This window comes from Lissotriton vulgaris, chromosome 12 (genome assembly GCF_964263255.1).
Source record: "Lissotriton vulgaris chromosome 12, aLisVul1.2, whole genome shotgun sequence".
Lineage (NCBI taxonomy): Eukaryota > Metazoa > Chordata > Amphibia > Caudata > Salamandridae > Lissotriton > Lissotriton vulgaris.
In genome coordinates this window covers 714,828,915-714,855,095 of record NC_141700.1, presented here as the reverse complement: position 1 = coordinate 714,855,095, position 26,181 = coordinate 714,828,915, and the positions used below count along the sequence as shown (strand labels likewise).

The following is a 26,181-nucleotide window of genomic DNA, read 5'->3' as shown; positions in this document are numbered from 1 at the left end:
ATAACCCCACAACCCGCTACAGAATTAAATTGCGTAAAAATTAAATAACATAATATTAATTACATAAAATTAAACATACATTACAAAAAATAATATACTTTTTTCACACATATACTAAGACACAAAACACTTAAAAAAATTCGATATTATTAAAAATTCGATATATTTTAATGCCTATATTATATACTTCGATATTTTGACTTCTATATTTTGACAAACGATATTACTTACCTTCAATTCGATATTTTTAACTACTATATTGTGTCCATTAGACATTTTGTCCACTCTATATTTTTACTTCGATATTATGTCCATTCTATATATTCTTTTCGATATTATGGCTAGTTACCCTTCAAAACACCTAAGAATATCTTAGAAATTACTTCCTCCCCTGCATCCAGTGGACCTATAAGGCAATAATTCTGGACCTGTGTGGAGTCCTCCTTTTTACATATTTGTCCAACAATTGCCCCCTTCCAGTTTTTCAGGAAAATTCTAGATGTTAAAATATTTCCAAAGGTGACATTTAAAAAGCTTGCCAACCAATACATGGTATTTTTCAGTATAATTGCTGATAAGTTATCTGTTCCTACTGCTTTCGTTAGTTCTAAAGATTGGATGGTTTCTTTTATATTTTGGATAGATAAATATGGCTCTGTTTCTTCCACATCCTTAAAACTTGTTTCCAGAGTCTCGTCTATCTTCTTACTATTGTACAAATCGTTCAAATGTTTAACCCAATCATCTTCCCCAACTAAGCACTTCATTTCCCCTTGCACGGTTCCCTGCCTTACCAATCGCCAAAATAATCTTATATTATTTGTGCCTATCACTTCAAACGTTATTTGCCAATTTTCGAGCATACATTCTATTTTCCTTTCCTTCAACCTTTTTTTATACTGAGGTTTTGCCAAGAGGAGACTATTCATTTTTTCCTTATCCTGTCTTTTACTATACTGTCTTTCCTATTTTCGTGCCCTCAGTTTTAATCTCCTACACTCATTATTGAACAAACCATTTCTATTTCCCCCTTCTCATACCACTTTTCTTACTCGCAGGTCCTGGTTTTAGGTTTATCCTTAAACAATTTACCTCCTGCCCAATCACCTGATCGTACCATGTAATGACATTCTCTCTTTCCTCTAGATTACCGCAAATCCATATTCAATCATCAGGTCATTTATCAATTTCAGACTGTCCTCGGTTATATGGGTGATTATGCGTCAAGGGTCCTCTATTTGTAAAATGACCACTCTATCTCTTTTCAAACCTTGTTCTATCCTGAGTAATAATCGTAAGTGCCACTGGTCACTGCCTTCACTTTGGAGCACCTCAAACCCTTCTACTTCAGTAAAATGCCAAGCATTTCTTAAAGCATAATCAATTGGGTAATTCTGATTCCCTATTCTAAAGGACATTTTTGCGGGTGGTTGGTATCTACTCATCCATTGGCATAGAATAGACCTATAAATCCTATGACCTTTGATAGAGATTCATCTTGTACAGAACCACCTGCTCTTGTAAAGATTGATTTCATTCCTCCTTAGTGCAGCTAAACCTTTTCCGTACAAAATCCTTTGATCTAACAGCACTGAGACTGAAAAACTCTTGCTGCTAACAGTAGAGACCTACTATAGACTACAGTAGACACTGAATTGGTCTACTCCACTGGTTTAAAATTAGACAGTTCATATAATTGACTTCAAATTGGCCTGTAAACCAGTGTTAGCAGAGCTATCATCATCGGAAAAATTGTATGTCTCTTAATCACAAGCAATTGGATTTTTTTTTACTTTGTACTTATTTTTAACTGTATTATTAATGTAACTTTTTGATATCAGCCTGTAAAGTTCTGAATGCAAAGGTTTTAATTAATCATGCCTAATACATTACATACCGACCTGCTCTTGTGAAGATTGGAGGGGCACCTGTGCCATAGTTAATCAACATGCAATGAGAAGTCATAATTTTTCTGGTATTGTTCTTTCAGGAGTTCCGTCTAAGCTACAGACCCGCGCTGAACTGGTCAAGTATGTGACCATGGTGATTTTCACAGGTTCAGCTCAGCATGCTGCTACTAACAATGACCAGGTAATTGTGAATGTGCTTCTAGTACTGCAGATGATGATCACAAATATGCAAGGGAAGGGTAGAATCTAGAAAAGTGATCCGTACCATTAACATCTTAAGAAGTTGTGAATGAGAGCAAGCATGCAAGGGTGTTCTGATGCCACTAGCTAGGGTTTGTGTTATATGAAATCAAATACATACGTTGTTACAAAGAGATGAGGTGATCAATTTGTGAATTGATTTGTGACCTTAGAAATAACATGAAGAGGTCTAGACCTATACCAGAAGCCATTTGTCTGGGTGGAGAGGTTCAGGTTTTGCTATGAGTAGAAATCTTCACTGATGAGCCTGGTTTACCTTCAAAGAGTCAGAGTCAAAATCTGAATGGAGATACACATCGAAGCCATCACACAGAGTGGGCCATAAACCAATGGTTCCCCTATTGAACCCCAGCAACCAAGTCCTACATTAAAGGATAGATTAGTACCGGCTGAGAAAAGATTTCTCAAGCAGGCCACTCCTTTTCCTATTGATTTTGATACACCCCTTGGTCTGTGATTATTGACAATACCCTTGATCTGTGATTATGCATAATATAAAAACTCCTGCTGATATTCTACCTCCTGACTGAAACATATAATGCTCCAACCTTATCTCCAATGGTGACTTTATACCGAATAAAGAAGGTGTTACTGTCTTAATTGAGGCTGTCTGATTATCTTAGATCATGTATATATATATATTTACACTTTTTACATTGCTTTGAACAATATTGATTCAAGTCAATAGTTTGTTCCTAAAGTGCTGTGACATGCTTGGGTCTATTGGTGCTATATAAACCTACACAGTATAATAATGGCAACTTTGAACAGTTGCTTTCTCTTTCCTTTTTGGCTTGGGCAACTGTAGTTCGATTTGGTCTCCTGGATGGTGAACAATCCCTGCTCAATGCGCCAACCTCCCCCCAGGACCAAAGGCACAGCAACGCTGGAAAGCATCCTTGAGGTCCTACCCAAGGTGGGCACTACTGCCAGCTCAATAGTTATCAAGTTCAGGAGAAGCGAGTCTGGGGACAAGGTAAGAGTTATGTTTTTTCATTACATATGGGCAGTGCTTCCACATATTTACAGTAAGGAACTGGGGCAGGCTGCTGATAAAGAAGTGTAGCAGGGTTTCCGTTCTCCCACAGAACTGTGCATAGAGATCTAGAACCTCAGTGAGTTAGGATGATCCAAAAACTCATCTCAGTGTCAGAAATCTCGTTACCTAGCTAGCTACAGTGTCTCATGGATCATTATGGAATGATCCATGTATTAGACAAACCAGAACATGATCTTTAGAATACCTCAGGAGTCGTGGAACACATGAACACTCTTTCGTTATATAATCATTTCAAACCAAAACTGAGAGTCAAAGAACACAAGTGCAAGTTTGAAATATTTATTATTCAATGCAAAGTTCTCAAACGCAGTATCTTGTATAATACCAAAATGCAGATTATAAAAATCAGAGTCAGCAGCATAGTCACTAATCCATAGTAAGCAAAAGGTGCTAGCATGTTATAATGCAATTTCTATAGAAATCTATATCACCTATATTTCGCGCACCCTATCTAGCATATTATATTATATCTAAGAAGGTCTCATTCGGGCTTTAGCAGGGCGGCCCCATACCTCTCAATGTCAGTAGGAGCAGTTCACATCAACCGCTACCAGCTCTCTTCATGCGCAGCACCAAGTGTCTACGTTCATTCCGTGTAACTCTATCTTAAACCCGCGTAGAGCCCAAAATGTTGGCATCAACATTATTTGTGTTATGTCTAATGTGGTGCGAGGATCAAGCCTCCCAGCAACCTTGTGTTAGGTTAATTTTAGAGTGTGCAGCTCTCAGTGTGCAGACAGTTGTACCAAGTGTACCAGGCAAAGCTGATAGCATAGAAATAACATATTATTCTCAAATAAACCACCTCACCGCTTCTAGGGTGAAGGCGACAACAACAAGTATGTGTCGTGTGCAAAACTGAAGCCGAAGGAAAAAAGGCTGTTTAAACATGTAATGCACTCATGCTAACTTAACGCAATATATGTAACGAAGTATCCATATGACACCCCCCCATTGGTCCGAGCACCGTCAAACATAAGGGAAAAGGCAATACTAAATCAGATACAAAAATTGAAAGCAAAGTTCAATAATCTTAAGCTAAAATAAGCTAAAAATATGTATGAATGAATATGTATGAATGCCTACAGTGGCCTTAAGTCTTAAAATAAAAACAAAACTTTCGAACCAAAAGTCATTCGCCAGGTCTCAAAAATATGAAAGTAAGACCTGGTCGCATCAATCCAAATGTCTGTAAGAGAATAAACAAGGCACTTATCCGATATCCAAAGTCATGTGCCACAATGACGTTATCCTCAGCGACATCACGTGACTGAATTCTCCATCAGCTGAACACACTCCATCTCTCCAATTCAGCGAGGGGAAAGTCATATTTCACAACAAAGCACTCCTCCCAGGCATGTCATGAATGGAAAGTATATGCAAAGAAAGTTGCAACAGCCTCCAGTATGAAATCACTGCCATCATCCGAAAATTGTTCAGCAATCCAATTCAGCAATGGGAAAGAACATAAGTGCTCCTCCAGCATCGGATCCTCCTGTAACGTCAGAGGACAACTCGGTGGGTTCACCAGATCGCTGTGTGTCAGAAAGGCATCCGCCGCTGCAGAGATCTCCCATTGGCCCAGAACTCCATTTATTGCTGCCAAGGCCATAACTCTCTCGCCAGAACAGATCAACTCATGAGCCACCACGGGACGCATTAGCTGATCAAAATCGACGTCAGGAGCAGTCCTCAAGCATAGGCACAAATCAATGGCCCAATCGAACTCGCAGTTCAGGCAGTGAAACACAGGTTGGACACACGTGAAGTCGGTGAACCGAAATGACAATCTATAGGCCGTGCTTAATGCTGCAAGCGGCAATGTTCCATAGTAATTGAGCATCCGATTACGGCACAGTGTCAGGAGGCGTTGAACGGCGTCTTGCGCAGGATGGGCATCCATGTTTTATGAAGAAAAACACCAACAGAATGCCTGCGGCTACAGCCAGTAACACAGGTAGTCCACCAAACAAACTCGAAAAAATAGTGTGAAAAAACGTGGGAATGATACCAAAAACCTTCTCAAACGTAGTCACGAGGCCACTGCTCACTAACTTGAAAAAATGTGCCAGCCCAGTCGTTGAAGAAGCATTAAAAATCTGGTGTACCAGCTCGCAGAAATGAAACGGCAAATCAGTATTTAAAAGCGCCTGCACCTCTGTGCGGGTGTTGGCTATGTGAAGGACATAAGTTTCCCGGGCCGAACTCAGGGTCACTTGTTTTTGAGACAAAAGGGCCCTTATTCTGCTTAAACCATTGAATTTTGCTTCCAAGGTTGGAATCCGTGGCCAGATGGAGACATCTGAAGAACCATGCGTGGGTGGGTATAGAACATTCTTGCAGCACACTACACGCTCTGATACAGTTACCACATAAGCCACACCAATTAATAAACCACAACATAATTCGTTGTTTAAAAGCAAATAACTACCATTAGCTAATAATGTGAATGTGGGAACCACTGCTGGAACTGGCGTGCCTTTTAAAACACATGCTAAATTTGGGCGGTCCTGATTACAAGAACCGTGTAACTGAATGTGTCTGCATATTAATGAATGGTCAGGTGACTGTGTGCATTCCTCACCATTAAGATTCACTTCTTTCCCATCCTTCAGACATCTGTATGTGTATGGTAATGACCATGCCTCATGTAGGAATGCATTGCCTAGTGGTTCATATCGTCCTATAGCAATATACCGCATACAGTTAGTAAATTTATATAAAGGAAATGGTAATGTAATTAAACCATGAATAAGCCATGTGGCAGTAGTGGTTTCCGCAACAGAAAAAGGTAAGGATTCTAGCTTCTCAATATGTAACATAGAAAATGATGCATCACGCATTGAAAGCATGCGCTGTTTTTCAGTAAGATTAAACGGGGCGAAAAGGGATGAAACGTTCAATGAGGTCCAGGGAACTCGACCAGCCTTAATTGTCTGTAGAGTCCAGGCAAACTGCATTACAGAACGCAATTGATTTTGACCATGGTATAACGTGGACACTTCATCATGTACAATATCAACAACAGAAGAAACAATATTATCCAATGTGTAAATTCTGGAAGAAAGCGTGTTAATACTGTTATCGACCACTGCAAGCACTTTTTCCAAATTTGCTTGATCAATAGCCCTCAGGCGTTTAGCTGCTTCGACTTGTGAAAATTTCCAAATCTCATTGTAAACAGCATAAATAAAGCGTTTAGACCTACCCATAGTCGGGCCTTTTATAAAATCATTTAGCTCTATATTCTCATTCAACTGGGACAGATGCAGTTTAACTGCAGCTAAAGTGGAATGTTGTAACCAGTTCTGACACAATTTGCCTACTGAATAAGTTGTAACAGTGTGATCTGTGTCAAACCTGGGATCTGGCCTGATGTGTGTAAAACCTTCAGACAAACCCAAAAAACGACGTTGGCAAGAATCAGAGCTTCTTTGCCATAAAAGCCACCCATCTGGATCAAAACTGGAAATATTAAAGGAGGAATTCTGCATAAGTGCTTGTATCTCACTTATGGATAATGTAGTGAAATTACTCCAACCTGAATATTCTTCTAAATCAGGGATAGTAGGGGTATTTAATTTTTTAGATGTAGCCAATCCAAAACATGTTGTTTGGGAAACAGCCGAATTTAAAAACAACATGTGATTCGGGATGAGACATGCACGATGCAAAGCCTCAGTGCCTTGTACCTGCCAATCTTTGGTACCCCAAACCGATTTAAGGTCAATAGCATCCTTCCATAACTCATAGCCATCCACAGATAACCTTTCTAGAAAGGACTTTGAATACAACAATTTTGTGTCAGTTAATCTAACTTTGGGCATGAATTTCTGGTTCACTTTAAAATAAAATGACTCCGGATTTGATTGATTAAAATCTGTAAAGTAATAATATTTCCCCAGTAACGTACTTGAGCTCCCCTGTAAAGGAGTAGGGCAATGTTCCCACTGAGTGTAATTCACAGGAACCCGCCTGGAACTTGTCTTGTGTAAGAAATGATTTCCATAATGTTGGTAACAAAACAAATCACCATAATTAACAGAATCTAAATATAAATCCTCATCATCAAAGGCCGCATAATATTTCAAATCAGAGAACAATGCTTCTACGGCCTGAAGATCCCAATCATCAGAACGAATATTTTGCTTAATCACATCTCCCATGTTTACTCTAAGCACATTAGGAACATTAATAACTTCTGTGGGGCCATGTATCTGAAACCTAACCGCATCCCACACAATCCCATCAAGGACAGGCCAAGCAGTAATCTTTACAGTTTTCAAGTCTCTCTTTAGTCTGTGTGCGGAATGTGAGGAGGAGAGAGGGGCCAATGTTCCATTAAGGTACCAAATTCCTGTTCTTTCTTTTACATAATGGCCATCAATCAGACGGAAAAAATAATACACAAAACCAATTGACATAAAAAGATAAAATGAAAATAGTATCAGCCAAATGTATGTCCAAGGTGGAACTAAAAAATGTATTTTAAACAACGTGGCATATTTTGCAATAGTCGATGGTTTTTTTGAAAGTTCCGAATCAGAGTCAAAAGAGAATCTGGACTGGTTAGCCAAACGAGCTTGTATATCGGACATAGATAACTCAGCAGGTTCTGCATAGGTCAGCTCATCAATGTTAGTAATAGGAATAGTATTTAATAAAGGACTTGATATAGCAGGCATCTCGAGGGACACCTCCTGATCTGCACCAGATGTAATAGCCAGCACAGAGTTCCTCACCATGGAAGGACAGGATACAGCCGGTGTCATGCTATGAAGAATCGGCCACCCTGTGTGTCTTGACATTGTCAATAGAAATAAATCTGTTTTCTTTACGACCTGGAAGTGGTGGTAAAATGACTGTTCTTGTGCCCTTCACTCCAAGAACCCGAACTGGTGCACGATATGAGGGACCAAACTCTTTCTTGTTATCGATCTTCTCACGAACCAGTTCTCCAACTTGGGGTAGCCAGCCAACTACCGGGAGCTGCAACGCATCATCCGACGTGGAGGGCAAGTGTTCCTTTGCAAGACTGTCTCTGGTCTTTTGTAGATCCTGTAAAACATTGCAATGTTCATCTACGTCAAAGGCCGCGGCCTGGGCCTGGCAGTCTGCACCATCAAGGTCAGGGACGTACATCTTGATACCAAAGAGCATTTCGTATGGGGTCCGCCCACCCAGAGACCTTCTAGGGAGATTATTAAGCGCACGCTGCACGCCATAGAGGTGGGTCAGCCAGTTTCTACCAGTGCCTATAACTCGGGCTGTCAAAGATTGCTTTAAGTCGCGGTTCATTCTTTCTACCACAGAATTGCCCTCAGGCCTGTAGGGGCTTGAAAACTTCACCTGTACTCCCAACGAAACCATAGCATCCTTATACGCCTTAGAGGCGAAAGCCGGACCCTGGTCCGAATGGAAAGCACCACAAGCAAAGATTCCCACAAAGACACGCAAATCCTTAATGACAGTCCGTGAATCAGCGCTGCGATGCGGCCATAACCACACAAAGCGTGTGCATGAGTCAACTGCTACTAAGATGTATTTATACGCAGTATCAGAAGAGAAAGGACCGCAGTGATCCAAATAAACACACCCAAGTGGTTTATTAGAGATGTACAACTGTGTCTGAGGCGGACGCGCAGCAGTAGAAGGCTTGATCTGCTGACAAATGTCACACATAAGGACATAATCGCGCGTCTGTTTGTACAGTCCCCGCCACCAGAACCTCTGTTGTAGCTGAGATACAGTGGCTGAGACGCCCGCATGCGCAGACGCCACACCTTCATGAGCCGCTGTAATCAGAGAAGCTCTGCGATCCGAGTTGGGAACTAGACGCTCTCCAACTTCAGGAATTTTCACATAAGGAACCTTATCGGGACTTAAGTGGTATGTGTACTTCGAAGGGAACCCCGCAGGATATTTACCTCCCTTCGCTGTGGCAGCTACAGCCGCCAAGATGTCATCATCTATTTTGCTTTTGGACCTCGTGACTGCTGCAACTAAGTATTTTGATACCGCTGACTTCGCTGCTTCATCAGCAAGCGAGTTGCCAACAGCGTGGACTCCCACGCGCTGGTGGCCGAGAGTATGAATCACAAACACGAGCGGCAGCTTCTCTTTAAGTTCCGCCACTCGGACCCAGATCATTTTATGTTTTATTGTGCTACCTTTGGAATCACGAAAATCATTCTGAATCCAAAAGAACAAGTTCTCATTGTAAGACTGGACACAGTAGTAAGAATCGCTTACGATTAAAGTCGTCACACTAGGATCTGCGTACTCCAATGCGAGCATAAGAGCACGGAGCTCTGCTAATTGTGCGGTGCAGTCTCCAAGCGTCTGCGTGTGCACGACACTGGATTTGAACTCATCGTTCACCATGGCACCGACCACAATGGCGCAAGAGGACACGTAGGCATGTTTAGAGCCATGCGCAACCTGCGCCGAACCATCCGTGTAAATGATACAATGGAAATCCTCCAACGGCCGCATTGCCAAAGGAGCAGGATGAACAAATTCATACTGTAAATACTCCTGCGACCGTAAAGCGGCGTCAAAAATAAACGTGACATCCTGAGATGTCAAGGATGTAGCCCACTGAATCCACCGAGGGTGCAAAGCTTTAGAATTAGGTACACTTGCTTTCGTGACCGCCTCCAAGGCAGGACACGGGGTAACAACCAACATGCGCTTTCCCTGCGACAGGGCACGTTCTTTAAGAATTGCCATCTGCACAGCCGTTAACACTTTCTCCACAGTGGAAAAACGCAGTTCAGCTGAAGTGTACAAGTGTGACTTGTAAGCAATAGGTACAGTATCCCCCTCATTAAAAGTCAGGTACGTGAAACCCACCGTCCCAGGGATAATTCTTATCACCAGGTTGGTCTGGTTATCACGGGTCTGTAAGTAGTCAGAAGTGAGCAAATCAGCCTGCAAAGACTGCAGAATGGCCGAATGCTCAGGCAGCCAGCATGATTTGGAAAAAGATGGTTGTACCAAGGCATATAAAGGCTTGATACGCTGGGCATATTCCGGAATGTATGTCCTCCCGAAATTTAAAAAACCCAGTAAAGACTGTAATTTTTTCAGCGTTGTCGGAGAGCGCAACTGCGCGCACTTCTCCAGGAAGTGAGGAGCCAATCCCTTTCCTTCATGATTAAGTTCATAACCAAGAAACAACACTGTGTACTCCGCAATGTGAGATTTTGCAAAGTTAAACTTGTAACCCATGTCTGCAAAGTTACAAATTATGCTGTTTACTCGACACAGATGCACCCAAAGCTCGTCGTCTGTGAGATAAATGTCATCCACATACGAACATGCAACTGGATCGAAACTCTCTAAAAGAGAGACTATGCGGGCGGAAAACACTCCAGGACTATTTTTATATCCCATTGGGAGTCGTTTAAACATTTTTTGTACGCCGCCGCACGTAAAACTGGTCCATTGGGAACTTAGACCATCTAATCTATGTGCATAAAAACCATTGGAAATGTCAAGCGTGGTTTTAAACCGTTTACGCTCAAGACTATTCACTAGGGCAGAGCCGTGAGTATTCTGTACTGCACAGTTACGGCAATGCGAGTTCAAATGCCGGTAATCCAAAACCAGACGATACGAGCCGTCTGGCTTGTTAACAGTAAAAAGGGGATTATTCATTGGTGACACACACGTTTCAATTACACCTTGATATTCCAATTGTTCAAGGATAGCCGCGACCGAAGCTTTAGCTTCACGCCGTATGGGATACTGGGGTTGTGGCTGAGGCTGTGACCGTAAAGGAATCTCATGGCTAGGGGACAATTTATCCCAGCCACACTGATTTCGGTACACAGCCGGCGCAAGCGCCAGAGCCCACTCTTCTGCAAAATGCAGCGCTTCCACTCTCGGTACAGTGTGCGCGAAACTGGGGAGGATTACCTCCTCCCCTCGCGGAGCTGCGAGAACAAAAGGTGGGGGCCAGTCAGCCTCCGAAAGCAAAATGTCATACGTATCCGAAAGATTCTCCCAAAATACCCCTTTTACAGTTCGCTGCATGTCACCTTCAATTAACAGGACAATTTCAAAAAGTCTTTCAGGGGGAGCAACATGTGTATCAGCTGTTTCGATTACAACATAAGTGTCAGTCGCTGTCACCTTCAACAGTGGACGGAGGGCCTCTCTCACTATGGTAATCTCCGCCGCGCTGTCCAGCAAGGTCAGAGCCCACGTCAGATTCCGAAGCCGCGTTCTCACTATCTGGGGCATATCGATGCGCCGTTAAGGCTGCGACTTTCTTTTTGGCAAACTGCGGTCTCTTTGGCGTAGAGTCGTCCCGCTGGTCCCCTTCACTTCGCGTGCGGGGCTGGCCACGTCCTTGCTGACCACCCCTGCCCCTGCCGCCCCCTCCACCACCGGTTGACGGAGCCGATGAGTCCTGAAAGGAACGAGGAGAGCGTTGGTCAGATGCCTGATATCTGTCAGGCGATTTAATCGTAGCGCGATCGCGCAATTCATAAACTCGCTCTGACTGCGCAGGTTGTGAAGGCGCCGGACTCGAGACCTGTGTCTGTTGTTGTTGTTGCTTACCCTGATTCTGCTTTTTAGGCCAATTTTGTTTCTTGGACCTTGGCTGTCCACCTGTTTCCGAAGACTGCCCCTGGGGCTGCTTCTTTTCTTTTTCAAGAAAAACCTTCGCACCCTTAGAATTGCGGCCAACCATTTTATAAGCCGCCACAATTATTCTTGCCAGCTGACGGGGTTTCTCGGCATCGGGAATTAACGCCAGACCATTGGCCACCTGAAAGTTCACTGCATCCCCTTTTACATTGGCAAGGATAATACCGCAAACTGTCTCAAATGAACCGTTCAGGCGCATACCCAACTCAACCGCCGACTCAGGTCCGTGATCATCCTGAACACGTTTGAGGATCGCAGACAGGTTCGACACTGACGGTGTGCCAAAGCACCGCGAGTAAACCGCTGCGAAAGTCTTACCCCATGTCTCACAGTCAACAAGTTCCGGGGCTAAATGTTTCGGTAAACTAAGCGTAAGAATCCGGTGTTTCTCACCCGGAGTCGTATTAGGAAACACAGCCTCCAGCTGGTCGAATTTCTCGGCAAGCCAGTAAGGAAAATCATCCTTATTTTCTGGCTTTCTGCCCATAACGGAATTCACCAAGACAGGACTGATTTTCAAACCAGCCTGTTCTGCTCGAAGCTGCGCACCTGCGGGGGCTGCGCCATGAATATTACGACCAATGTAATGAACAAGCGCTCTAATCACTCCAACCGCGACCTCATGAAGACGCCGCAGGTCAGCCACATTACAAGTGGTGCGATTAGGATGAGGAGTAAATCCACCCAAAGCGGGCCAATTTGTGCCCGGAATGGATAAGGGACCTAACCTCGGAGCCGTTAAAGAATGGGGTAGGGCGCCACCAAACCAAACTCCGTGCTGCCAAGCGTCAATAGGTACCTCCAGTGCCCTGTACGGAGCATAAGCTGCCGGTACATCCGTGGCAGTGTATGAATGGTAGACACCTGAATTAGCGTCCAAAGCCGGAAATGTTACCCAGGAATAAAACAATTCGTACGGGTACGCATGTTCCGCACTCACCACTAGAACCACAGCCAAGCCTTCCGCGGGTACATTATAACCCCGCAAGTGGTCGCGAACCGCGATGCGGCTATGCTGCGCTATGTCCACGGCCATGTTAGCACAGGAAGTGAAAAAAGACAAAGAACACTATGTAGCACAACTGGGTAGTAATTCAAAGAAACCGTTTTTAGAAAAATTCAAGCTTGAAAAGACCTATCTCAAAAATAGGTAGGTTTTCCGACACCACCGTTTACCGAAAAACGGGAATGAAGGTGTTAAGGTCTGATTGATATACTACTCGAGTGTCATGAAATACGGCCAACCAATCAGTTGGGCGCCATGTAGCAGGGTTTCCGTTCTCCCACAGAACTGTGCATAGAGATCTAGAACCTCAGTGAGTTAGGATGATCCAAAAACTCATCTCAGTGTCAGAAATCTCGTTACCTAGCTAGCTACAGTGTCTCATGGATCATTATGGAATGATCCATGTATTAGACAAACCAGAACATGATCTTTAGAATACCTCAGGAGTCGTGGAACACATGAACACTCTTTCGTTATATAATCATTTCAAACCAAAACTGAGAGTCAAAGAACACAAGTGCAAGTTTGAAATATTTATTATTCAATGCAAAGTTCTCAAACGCAGTATCTTGTATAATACCAAAATGCAGATTATAAAAATCAGAGTCAGCAGCATAGTCACTAATCCATAGTAAGCAAAAGGTGCTAGCATGTTATAATGCAATTTCTATAGAAATCTATATCACCTATATTTTGCGCACCCTATCTAGCATATTATATTATATCTAAGAAGGTCTCATTCGGGCTTTAGCAGGGCGGCCCCATACCTCTCAATGTCAGTAGGAGCAGTTCACATCAACCGCTACCAGCTCTCTTCATGCGCAGCACCAAGTGTCTACGTTCATTCCGTGTAACTCTATCTTAAACCCGCGTAGAGCCCAAAATGTTGGCATCAACATTATTTGTGTTATGTCTAATGTGGTGCGAGGATCAAGCCTCCCAGCAACCTTGTGTTAGGTTAATTTTAGAGTGTGCAGCTCTCAGTGTGCAGACAGTTGTACCAAGTGTACCAGGCAAAGCTGATAGCATAGAAATAACATATTATTCTCAAATAAACCACCTCACCGCTTCTAGGGTGAAGGCGACAACAACAAGTATGTGTCGTGTGCAAAACTGAAGCCGAAGGAAAAAAGGCTGTTTAAACATGTAATGCACTCATGCTAACTTAACGCAATATATGTAACGAAGTATCCATATGACAGAAGTAGGTTCAGATCTGTAAAATTAACTATCTGCACCCACCCACTGTCATGTAGTTTCCACCAATCAGTGGGGAACTGCACGTTTGCAGACAAAATAAACTTAGGATGGTGCCAGACTGAAACCATGTACCTCCATGGGATAGGTTGGACATTCTACCAGCTAGCTGGCAGTGCCACTGCCAGTTCCCCTAAACCTGAACAGGGACCAAACAGTTTTGGCAACCACTGAACATGACAACACTGTGCCCTCAGAAACCGTGGTGACAGATTTCAAACTTTAGCTCAGTTACTCATGCTTTATTGCACTCAGAGAATTATACAAAGAATACATGAAGTGGCCTTTTCAATATTTATTGAGCTGTAGTGATTCCTGCATAGAAAATATGGGATGCAATTAGTAATAGGCATAAGCAGACAAACGTTGTAAGTGTCAACACAGTGAATAAAACAAAGAGTTCCACCATCTTGTTGAGAGAGGTTATATATGTGAAGGAGCCAGGTTCCACGTTCTAGATCAAATCTGGAACCCTGGTCAATGGCCTGCATGAAAGTGTAGAGGGGACGAAAATCATTAGCCAATTTACTCATCACTGTTTCAATGAATCATGGCTCTTAAGAATCACAGATTCTTAATCTACAGTTAGTTAGTCCATTACAAAGCCAAGAACAGCTGGACGTACAAACACCTCAATACGAGGTTGTAAAAATGCATCAGAACTAATACAAAGCCAAACCTATGGGTGAAGTTGAGACGATGTAACATACACAGGATAACAAATTCCAAGATCAAGACACAAAAGATGACAGCTCCAATATCGAGAGCCCCCTTCATTGGAACCCTGTAAGTAAAAACATTAGTCTATCCCTACTGTGACATCCCTACTTAGAATTTCCAAAGGCAAGATCTGTAAAGGTGTCAGCACATGAAGGCTTTCTAAGATGTCCGTCCACATTGAATAGGTCAGGTAGCATAAAGCTACAGAACTCCCTCTAAGATGTTCTCTCTCTCATTGCCAGATATGGAATCAGCGTAGCTCTGTCCCTAACTCAATATTGAACACACATAGGACATCACACAATGAAGAGTTTTTTTTGTTTGTTTTTTTTTACGATGTTTCATATAGCGCAAACTAGACCCGGTATCCGGCGTCAGAGTGCTTTACATAGCACCAGTTGTGTTACATGAGGACACATTCATTTTTGTTAGGCACGGGGAGATTACGTGATTTTCCCACAATCACAGGATGTTCAGCGTCATTGCCGAGACTCAAACCCGGTTTCCCAGATTTGAGGTCAACCGCCCTAGCCATTAGTCCAACTCCTCTCACATTGCTCCATACTCTTGAACCTCGTCCTCGTAGGTAACTCTCCATGGGCAATCATTCTAACAGGCTCAATCAGATGACCTTGATTCACACTGTTTGAGAAAGCAAGCTGAACTCCATTATCAGCATCAGCATTCAATGTATCCTCTTCTCCTTGGACCTAACTACTAAAACAAAGATCTTATTCTAGCTTACACGAAAAAATCATTCTACCGACCACAGAAACGTGAGAACAAAACTAATGCAGAAACATATGAATTCTCTATCGGTACCCATCCCAAGAGGCATCAGGGAAAAGCACAATTAGGCCCACAGTAACCCATCAACATAAGAAATGGAAAAGGCCTCATGTTACAAGTATGATTGAAATGATTTCTGCACATTTCAATTACTACATTAAATAAGCACATCCATTAGGCAAATATATGTCACCTTCAAATATTGCTATACATTTCAAGTCATTCTATTACATTCTCATAGTAGCTACAGCCTTCATTAAACATAACAATAGATTATATGTAGGTGTGAACTACTCATGATTATAATGCACCGCTATACTGAATGAATGACAGTTTCCGGCTCTAACACATGTGATCAGATAAAAGATTATATCAATCTAGCATACTCCTAAAATGCTAACTCTAACTTAAGTGTCTAGGGTGTGAATGTATGATCTGCCAAGAAAAACTCAGTCTAGATGATCTAACCACTTAACCTGTATGGTAAGAGTGTATGACCCCACAAACTGGACACCCGTCATGAGATGTCACTCAGCTGCATAGCGAAAGGTTCGGCATGCAGGGACCCCTTGTAGTCATCAGAAGTGTCTCCTCTAAGTATGTTAGGAAACAAAAAGCTTCATATATAAAATGGCATCTTGCCTCAGGCTGAGATTGTGATCAGAGAACCATTGTTTTTGTTCTACAGATAGCTGTGCCACCATTTGGATGTAATAATAAAACACATTTATATTACAAACGTGAGAGGCTTGCACCAATGCCAAGGCAGTGTGACCTATTCTCACGAAGTGTTCCCTGTCAGCAAGGTTGATGCTTCTGCGTTGATGTGGCAAAGAGAAGGCAGCTTTTGGAAAAAGGATTGTGTACATGCAAGAACCTCACACTAATTCTTACCAGGTCCAACTGGAGCACATGACACCATATTGAACTAAACTATTAGTATGCCAAGACAGACCCTATAAAAGCAGGAACATCTAGACAAATCCAGGATGTCTGTTCCCTCCACATTTGGAAGATTTATCCTTGTGAATTATTTATTTAAGAAGAAGTAGCATGACATTTTGATCAGAACTTTTCTTCATAAGGTAGATTGCGTTACAAAGCTAATTAGAAATGATGGTATAAATAAAGGGTGCCTAGGTTTTAAACAAAATAAGCTGTTTTATGATGAAGAGACCACAACACACCAACAGAGAGAAAACAACAATACAGATATCCCAAGTACCATAACATGATAGATTTTAATTTAGCACAGCATGCTTCCTTCATTTTTCTTTTGTTAGAGACTCGTGCAGTAGCATTCTGTAAACATTGAGTGTGAGACATGCTCTGGAAACAGTAGTACCAGAGATGCGGTATAGATGATGAAGAAATTGTAATCAAGAGTGATGTCCATCCAATCCCAAGTTTGTGAAAACTGCAAAGTACTTGAGCACCGTTGATCTGACCAGAGGGTATTGGCTGATCACCTTAGCATCAGATGCCAAGGGGAAGTCTGCATTTCCCATGCCAGAGGGGCTGTATCAGTTTCAAAAGCTGCCCTTTGGGTTGAAGAATACTCCTTCCCCTTTTCAGGATCTGGTGAACCATGTTCTTTCAGGGCAGGAGGAATTCTGTGTGATTCTGCAGCTATTCATGGCAGGACCATCAGAGACACCTATTGCAGGTGTTGGCTAGGGTACAGGAGAGAAAAGTGGCCATTAAGCCGACCAAGTGTGCAGGTGGGTCACTCCTCCCAGTGGCGGCTGCTCAGAAAACAAAGTGGTAAGGACAGGTCAGCAAACGGGGGAGGAGGTGGAAATAATATATTCAAAACAATTACTTGCCTGCCGCTGCCTGAGTCCAGCTTCTTCCAGGATCGCGTCATTCTACACAGGCTCCCAGACTCCCCACCCAATCCAGACACTGCTCTCATTCTGTTACCCAGCATGAGAGCAGCACTGGTATTGGCTTGAGCGGGCTCAAATAACACTCACTCAGGCCTTTTATCCACCCATCTGTGCAACACAGTTGGTTTGGGGAAATGTAAGTGTTCATGTTGCCTTTCCCAGCCACATCAACTTGTGCACTTTCAGTACACAACTCTCCTTTTCCCTGCTGCCATCTTACACAATGGCGCTGTCCCCCCCTTCTCGAGCCATTTGGCTCAGCCTGGGAAAAATTAAAATGATTTAAAAAATAAATTATATTAAAACTATTTATTAGCTCCTGGCTCTGAGCAGTTTGGCAATGCTACTCCTCTGCCATAACTGAGGAGTCACACCGGTATCTACCTTGGGCATGAGGTGGGTAACAGGAAGATTCACCTGTTCGATGCCAAGATTCAGGGTCATATTTATGAGTTTGTCATGCAGTACAGCAAGTCGCCTTGCTGAGCTGCACTGTGTGACAGGGAAAGAGCAGGAATGCACAGTATTTAAATGAAATTGTGAATTTGTGTCATTTCCCTTGCACTGGAGCTGTTTTGGCTGTCTAGTGTCAATGTGGGCAGCCTTGCACCATAGTACAAGGGTGCCTGCATTATAAGGTGGATTATTGTTGTGCAGAAAGTGGTACCTTCTTGCAGAAAAATAATTCCCTGAGGAATTTTCCTCTATGTGTGCTGAAGGGGTCCTCGTTACACTTCACCTAGGGAGGCATAGCGTTTTGGTGCATTCCCAGGGTAACCACTTCTGTTAATGCATCAAAGTCCATGGATGTTGCGTGGGAACACTCATGGAACATCTCTCTAGTGCAGAGTAAGACAACGCAAAGACTTGCGCTGTGTTTCTTTACTCAAGGTTTATGAAGCCACCCAGGGTCATGCAAGGTGGCTTGTGTGGCTTCATAAATCTAATTTTTTAGTTGCCTCACACTTGCACCACATTACATGGTACAAAAGAGATGTAATAGGGCTCATAAATATGCCCCTCAGTTTGTGATGGAGTGGGAAGTATCTCCATCCCGGACAGAAGGTAAGGTCATTTTAGGACTCAGCTGGTTTTATAGGAATTTTGTGGAAAACTCTGGAAGTAGTGGGCGATCAGGCTCCTTTCTGACGAGCCCCGGATTTCTTCAGACGATCAGGTTCCTCTCCGCCGAACCCCGGATGCCCGCAGGCGTAGAGGCTCTTCTCCCACCAATCGGATCTGCGGTGGTTTTTTCCTTTTTGTGGAGACAGAAGGTTATTGTTTCCCTGCGGTGTAGAGCACACAGGAAGTGTCTGCTCTAAACGGCATGACACAACCACAGTCCCCTGCTGAGCTGAGGGGATAAGATAAACTAGTTGGAAAGCCTCTCGGGACGCGACTGAAGCTGGCTCACGTGGGCCTCACAGCAAGAGCACAAGTAAGCTGCCTTATGTTGCGCTGTATCATGCATCTCGTATCATGCATCGCGTGCCCCTTCCCCCTCTGATTTTGGCACTTAACTACGACTGCTGCTTCACCCTCGTACAGTATTGGGTCTTTACTTCTTTGGTCCACTCGACCTAATGCCCTCATAAACTAACAACTGACATCATTCTTGATAATACGCATTCGTACTTTTCTTTTTCTTTTCTTTTCTATGGAGTTGCTATTGGACTAACTTTTTGTTTTCGCTCGCTCCAAAAATGGCCAAAACATAAAACAACAAGATAAGAGATCTCCCCCTACCTCTGGTCATTGCCACCTATCGCTTGCTTCATCCCCTCTGTTTACAAGTTGGCACAATGGAAAGAGGACTATTCTCCCACAACTTCCCTTCTATGATCGAAACAGGTCTCCCTTGCTTAGTCCACAGTCCCTCACTATTGGAAGTGACAGAGACATAGGACCACAGGATACTTTACCCTGGTAAGAACACTAACAAAGGACTATTGAGCTAGACTTCCCCAAGAACACAAACAAAGGACTACACTTCTAGACATCACCTTTGTCGGCCATCTTAGGCTACCTCTTCCTTGGTGATCTTAAACCTATTCCATCTTTTTCTGATTTATTGCTTTTGATCCGAACGTCCTCTCACCTACCCCTCCTCATTCTACCTTTTCATTCTCCACTTCAGTCTCTTTCTAGCCTCACCCCACCCCTCCCTTCTTTCATCCCTTTAGATGCCTCCAAGTATTCCTTTTAACATACTCTTTCAATAAGCCTCGTCCCCCACCAGCACTGCCTTCCCACCTTTACCTCCCTCCCACCTGTACACTCCTCGGCACATTACGCATCAACAGTAGGATCATACCCGCCCTACTACCGACCCCCTCCCTCCATTCTCCCATTCACCAGGACACCTCTCCCCTCCTTTACTGGTCTCTCTTCCCACCCCTTTCCCTGTCCTCATCACTTACCTTTCCTTACCCCTCCTCTCCCCTCGCCACTTCTCTCTTACCCCTTTCAGCCTCTTTACACACCTAGCACGCCCCAACACGCCCTCCACCTGTCGCCTCACAGACCCTACCGGCATCCACCAGGATACTCGCCGACTACCCCTTCTCCTCTTCCCCCACTCACTCTACACTACACCCCTCTTCCCTCACTTTGTCCTTCCCTGCCCCACTTCCCCCACTCCGCTGTGAGCTGGTTTTAAGATGGAGCTCTCTGGCACTCACACCTACAACATCATCTACCCCCTTCCTTCTCTAAAAAATCGGCCAAACAATTTAAACACAAGTTCATAAAACTTCACCCGGAAACCCTCTTCGCTGACCCTTACTTCTCACCACACAACGGGATTACCACCATGGATATTATTTTTCACACAAAACTAAGAGCACAATGGAGGAAAGCATTCTTAGACACACTGTCCATCCCCTCCACAAGGAAAACCGCACATGGGCTTATTATTTGTATCTCCCCCTCCCAGCTCTTCCAAGCCACTGCCACCATCACCATTTATAATAACTGTGTAATCTTCATTCAAGCCACGGATAGCAGTCTCAATATCCTAGACAACATCTTCCCCAGCATTAAAAGAAGAGTGGCCACTCACCAATCCCATGCCCAATCGACTCTCATCCCCAGCACTCCTGATGCCACATCTCCCACACCTTCTGATAACCCTGCCCCTCCACCACCCCATTCTCTACCTATACCAATTTCATATTCTCCCTCACCTACCCAATCGATCCTCGTATCCAGCACATCAGATGCCACATCTCCATCCCTAGCGGATATCCATATCCCACCAGTACCCTATCTTCTAGCCATATCCGATTCTTACTTCACCACCACCCAGTCCAGCCCTTCCTCCAACACTATGCATCTCATACCTCCGAACACATTCACTCTGCCGACCAATTCTTTGGACTCAGATCACACATCATCTGAAGATAGGGAACCCCCCTGGTCCTCGATCTCAGCTCCGCTCCTCACTCCCCCTAACACATTCCCCCCACCGATTAGCTCATCTAATGCAACGTACACCCACCCGCTAGATATAAAATCCCCTCAGATCAAGATCCTTGCTTCCCCATCTAACCGCTTCCTCCCAGTATCATCTCTCCCACTACCTCCACCTTGCCACATAATGTTTCACTTCACTCCCCCTCTCCCCATCCCGCCCACTCCCTTCCCAGTCATCTGCTGGCACAAAATAGGACACCCCTCTGTAACTCTGTAACCTCGCCATTCCCTCTTTTCTCCCCTCTCCCTATTCCCCCTCCCACATTTACACATCAGCCATCCAACTCTAATACAAGGCTATCTACCGCAATAACACCACCTTCCACTCCCTCTAAAGCCCCCAAATCAAAATGTCTTACTCATCCATCCACACTCATAACTCATCCACCCATTATTACAACTCTTCATTCAACACTATGCCTACCCACACTTGACCACTCTCTCAACCCAGTCATTACGCAGCCTTCCACATTCACTCCACAGTCGCCAACCTCATTTATCACCGCACCAGACCCTAGACTGGATGAGATTATGATTGCACTACTCAAATCAAAATCGAACTCCAATCTTTTAAGGATGTGCTTCTAACACAATCCCAGCACATAACTCCTCCTAGTACTTTGACTGCTAGTGAACGCCGGAACCTCCCTTCTCTACAATGGAAACCCACCCTATTCAGCTGCAAAACAGTACCCACCGTAACACAGCAACATGCCCAGCGCGCTGTATCAATCCGCTCTCCGAGAGCGATCTCCTCTCTCTTCTTCACTCATACGAACCCAATCTCTCAAACACCTTAACCCCTACGCAGAGACACATTCCTACTATCCCTCCCAACCCCTACAGGCCCTCCACACAAAACAAGAGAGGCATCATCGATAATAACCTTAGAAGAGTCCCTATCACTCATGATCCCACCTCCCCCCTCACCACTCACTGTCTCAAATGCATTCTTCTTAATTGTAGATCTGCTGCTAGACACGCAGCAGACATAGCTGACCTCATCATCTCACAAGAGCTCGACTTGATTATATTAACCGAAACGTGGCTAACAGAATCCTCCACCCCACTCCTCGACATCCTAGTGCCCCCCAACTATGACATCATGAGACTAGACAGAATCAAAAAGATAGGTGGTGGTATCACCTGCATACATCGGAGCAATATTACAGTAAACAGTGCCATATCCCCTGTCTTCAGCTCTTGCGAATATCTATGCCTCAACCTTAGCAGTAATGAAAAATCTATTTGTTCGTTACACATCATCCACCATCCACCTAGAGACAACCTCACCTTCACCGAACACCTCATGGACATCATCTCCTCGAACACAGGGAGGGAGAATACCCAAATATTCCTGGGCGACTTCAATCTCCATTGGGATGACCACAATGACAATGTGGTTAATAGTCTTAAACAGTTCCTCGACGACGTTACCCTATCCCAAATCTGTAACAGCCCCACACACAAAAAATGGTCAATCCTGGATGTAATAATCTCTAAAACTGACGCCATTTAGTTGGTTTCGATCCAACCCTGTGACTGGTCAGACCATTTTAGTATTAACTGCTTTATCAATGTAACTCTGCAATTGAACTCAGTTCAATCCAAAAAACCAAAGATTTGGAAAAGAGACCTGAAAAAACCTAACCCCAACAATCTACCCGCTGCCTACTCTAACCGTCTTCTGCCCCCCGCAGGCTCCCTTGACATACATGATCTCACCAAACACTACTTCAACTCTATGACCTCGTTAATTAATGAGGTAGCCCCCTTACAATTAAAGAGAGTCTCCACTAAAGATTCTAAGCCCTGGTACAACGGTCTTCTTAACAAGGACAGACGATCTCTCAGATCTCATGAACGCATTTGGAGAAGAGTCCCATCTTCGTTGCACCTTAAGTCTCTAACGAGAAAAAGAAGCACGTACTATAGAAAGATCAAGCACACTAAAGCGGAATTCTTTAGCCACCAACTTGACCAGGCACGAAATCGGCCCAGAAAACTTTTTGAGCTCATCAAAACCCAAACGAAGGCTGCTCCCCAACAACTTCAAAACTCAGCTAGCTTGCAACCCAACTGTGAAGAATTCTCTGACTTCTTCAGACAGAAAACTGATAACATTAAGAAGGAGCTTTTAAATGACCTAGTACTTTACACTAGACCGCAGTTGAACATCGCACTTACACCCCCTTCAGCATCACACCAAATTACCTCAAAACATCTCTTAAAAAACAACGCAGCATGGACATCCTTCAATACCTATTCGGAAGAATCCTTAGACAAGATTCTCACCACTCTAAAGCCGTCCAATCACTCCTCAGACCCTCTCCCTGCAAATTATGTCAAAGACTTTACCCCATGGTTTTTGAGCCTTTGGACCAAAATTATTAACAGTTCTCTACAACAAGGCTGTATCCCAGACTCCCTGAAAATTGGACAAGTCCCTCCTATACTAAAGAAACCCTCAGCTGACCCGTCTGACCTTAACAAATATCGTCCTATCACCAATATTCCTACCCTGGCCAAACTACTGGAAAAATGAGTACATCTCCAATTCATTAAGCATATTGACCACTACGACTTGCTCAACAAACACCAATCAGACTTCAGGGCAGGTCATAGCACCGAAACAGCCATGACACACACCATTGATGATGCGCTTCAGATCCTAGATCAGAACGGAGCTTGCCTTCTCATCCTGCTTGACCTATCCTCAGCCTTTGATACGGTTAAACATGAAAACCTGATAGATATCCTTAAACAAAGAATGGGGCTATCTGGATCTGTACTAAACTGGTTCACCTCCTTCCTCCATAACAGAACGCAAAAATTCAAGGTCAACAGCACTCTCTCTAATCCAGTACCAGTCGCTTTAGGAGTTCCTCAAGGCTCCTCCTTATCTCCGACATTGCTCAATCTCTTCCTGGAACCCCTCACGGAATTGCTTCATGCATCTAACGTCCAATTTCACATATATGCAGACGACACACAACTCTATCTCAAGATCCACTCTTTAGAAGACATTACAATGCTCAACCCAACGCTCAGAAACACTCAGATTTGGTTGGCAGAAAACCATCTCAAATTGAACGCTCAAAAAACTGAATTCCTACTTATTGCACCACCTGCCAAAGTCCCCATGATGCAAGACTTGGTCAAATATATCTCTGCATTCAACATCAAACCTAACATTGTAGACTCAGCTGAATCCCTGGGAATAACTCTTGACAGCAACCTTACCATGCAAAAACACATTAGTAATGCAATAAAGGAGCAAACTTCCAGATCAACACGTTGAGGAAGCTGAAACCATTTTTGCCAGCTAACGATTTTAAGCTGGCAGTTCAAGCGCTTGTTATCCCGAGGGTGGAGTATGGAAGTGTTTCCCTATGTGGCCTCCCTAAAGCATCAACAGCACCCCTAAGAGCCACTATAAATGCAGTAGCAAGACTCACCACTGGCTCAAAGAAAAGATCTCATATTTCCCCAGACTTAAAAGCCTTGAACTGGCTTCCGTTTGAAGACAGAATTCACCTAAAGATTGCTTGCATGACTCATAAGGCCCTACACCACAAAGCACCCAGCTACCTCGCACAGAAGTTGACGATCTCGGGCAGATCAAGGGCTTCAAGAAACGCTGAAAACCTGCTACTGAAACCCCAAAGATTCAACAGGAAGAAAACATATAAACGAACCTTCTCTGGGATGGCGCCCAGGATTTGGAACTCACTGCACCCAGAAACCAGACTAAACACCTCTACTGTTTCATTCAAAAAGGAAGTGAAAGAGTTCCTCATGGTAAAAGTCACCTACCCATATTCCAAGGTATCTCTCTGACCAAGCACCTCCTTTCCTTGACACCCTCTTGGACAATGGGCCTCCAGTCTTTTTAGGTACGCACACTGACCACTATCTAATTCTACATTCTCCTGTTGTACCCTTATGCCTCACTTTTGTACTATGTGCTTTGTATTCTTGATCTGCCTACATTTACTCGTTTGTATACCTAGCTTAACTGATTGTAAAGCCCTCTGATATCTGCAAGGATCTTGTTCGCGCTATATAAGACCTTCAAAATAATTTCTTTTTTTTTAAAATGAAGAATTGAAGGAGGCTCTATCACTGCACCTGTCTTAAAAGCATCTGACTACAGTCAACCTTTCATTGCACTCTGACAAGAGAGTTTTATTTGTGTTAGCTCAACTGGATGGCAAAGGTAGAGAGCTTCCAGTAGCCTTGATTAGAAAGAGGTTACTATCCAGAGCAGCTAATAAAATGAAGTGCTTTGCCATAGTATGGGCCTTGCGATCGTTACGCACTTGCTTGTTTGACACTAGGTTTGTAAAGCAAACAGATCATAAGTCATTAAAGTGGTTGATGGCTATGAAATGAGAAACTCGCAAGTTGTTGAGATGAGCTATTTTTTTGCAAGCATTAGATTTGGTTGTGCAGCACAGAGCAGATTGAGCCATGTGAATGCACGTAGACCATACCATCAGTATTGCCAATCCGATGGCTTAATGTCTCTAGGTTCTGAGTAGTTTGAAATGGGGGAGGGTTTTTGGGAGGGAAATGTTCACTGCATTGTAAATTTTTGTTGCTCTGTACATAACTCGCTTTTGCCTACATCATATCAGTATTTAGCTCTGTACAGTTCTTTGTGATTGTGTGTGCTTGCTGTAATGTATGTGCACCTGTACATGTAGAGTACATGGACAGCTGTGAATTCTATACTGGAAGCCTATTGCTGTAGAGAGGCATGTGTAGAAGGAAGAGCCATCTCAGAAAGATCTGTGAATTCCCTGCATTCCTGAGAGCTGGGACACACACACTAGAGGAAGGAGATGCCAGGCTGTGTTGTTCCCTTCAAAGGGATTCTTTGATTCGGAAAAGGTCACTGGTCAGGAGTCCTTGGCATGTCTCTGGAAGAAGATGGGTCTAGCAAAGGAATCATAAAGAATAAGGCTTGGGCCTTGATAACATCCAGGTGTTATCCTCTAGTCATTCCCATGCCCTGGGTTTGGAGTCAAAACTGTTGTGACAGACTGCTTCTTGGACACAGGACAGAACAGAAGAGTAGGAAGTTAAAATGGTGTAACCGGCATATCACAAACTTCGAAGTCTCAGACTCTAATTCACACCTGTGCCTGG

At 43.7% G+C, this 26,181-nt stretch overlaps 1 protein-coding gene across 1 annotated transcript in view; it reads left to right on the top strand.

Annotated features, from left to right (window-relative positions):
• Positions 1-26,181, top strand: part of LOC147678096 (hydroperoxide isomerase ALOXE3-like) — a 436,539-nt gene that overhangs the window by 339,367 nt on the left and 70,991 nt on the right. The window contains exons 12-13 of the mRNA XM_086945960.1: positions 1,991-2,091; positions 2,980-3,147. Coding sequence (XP_086802086.1) covers positions 1,991-2,091; positions 2,980-3,147 — 269 coding nt within the window. The remainder of the gene's footprint in view (positions 1-1,990; positions 2,092-2,979; positions 3,148-26,181) is intronic.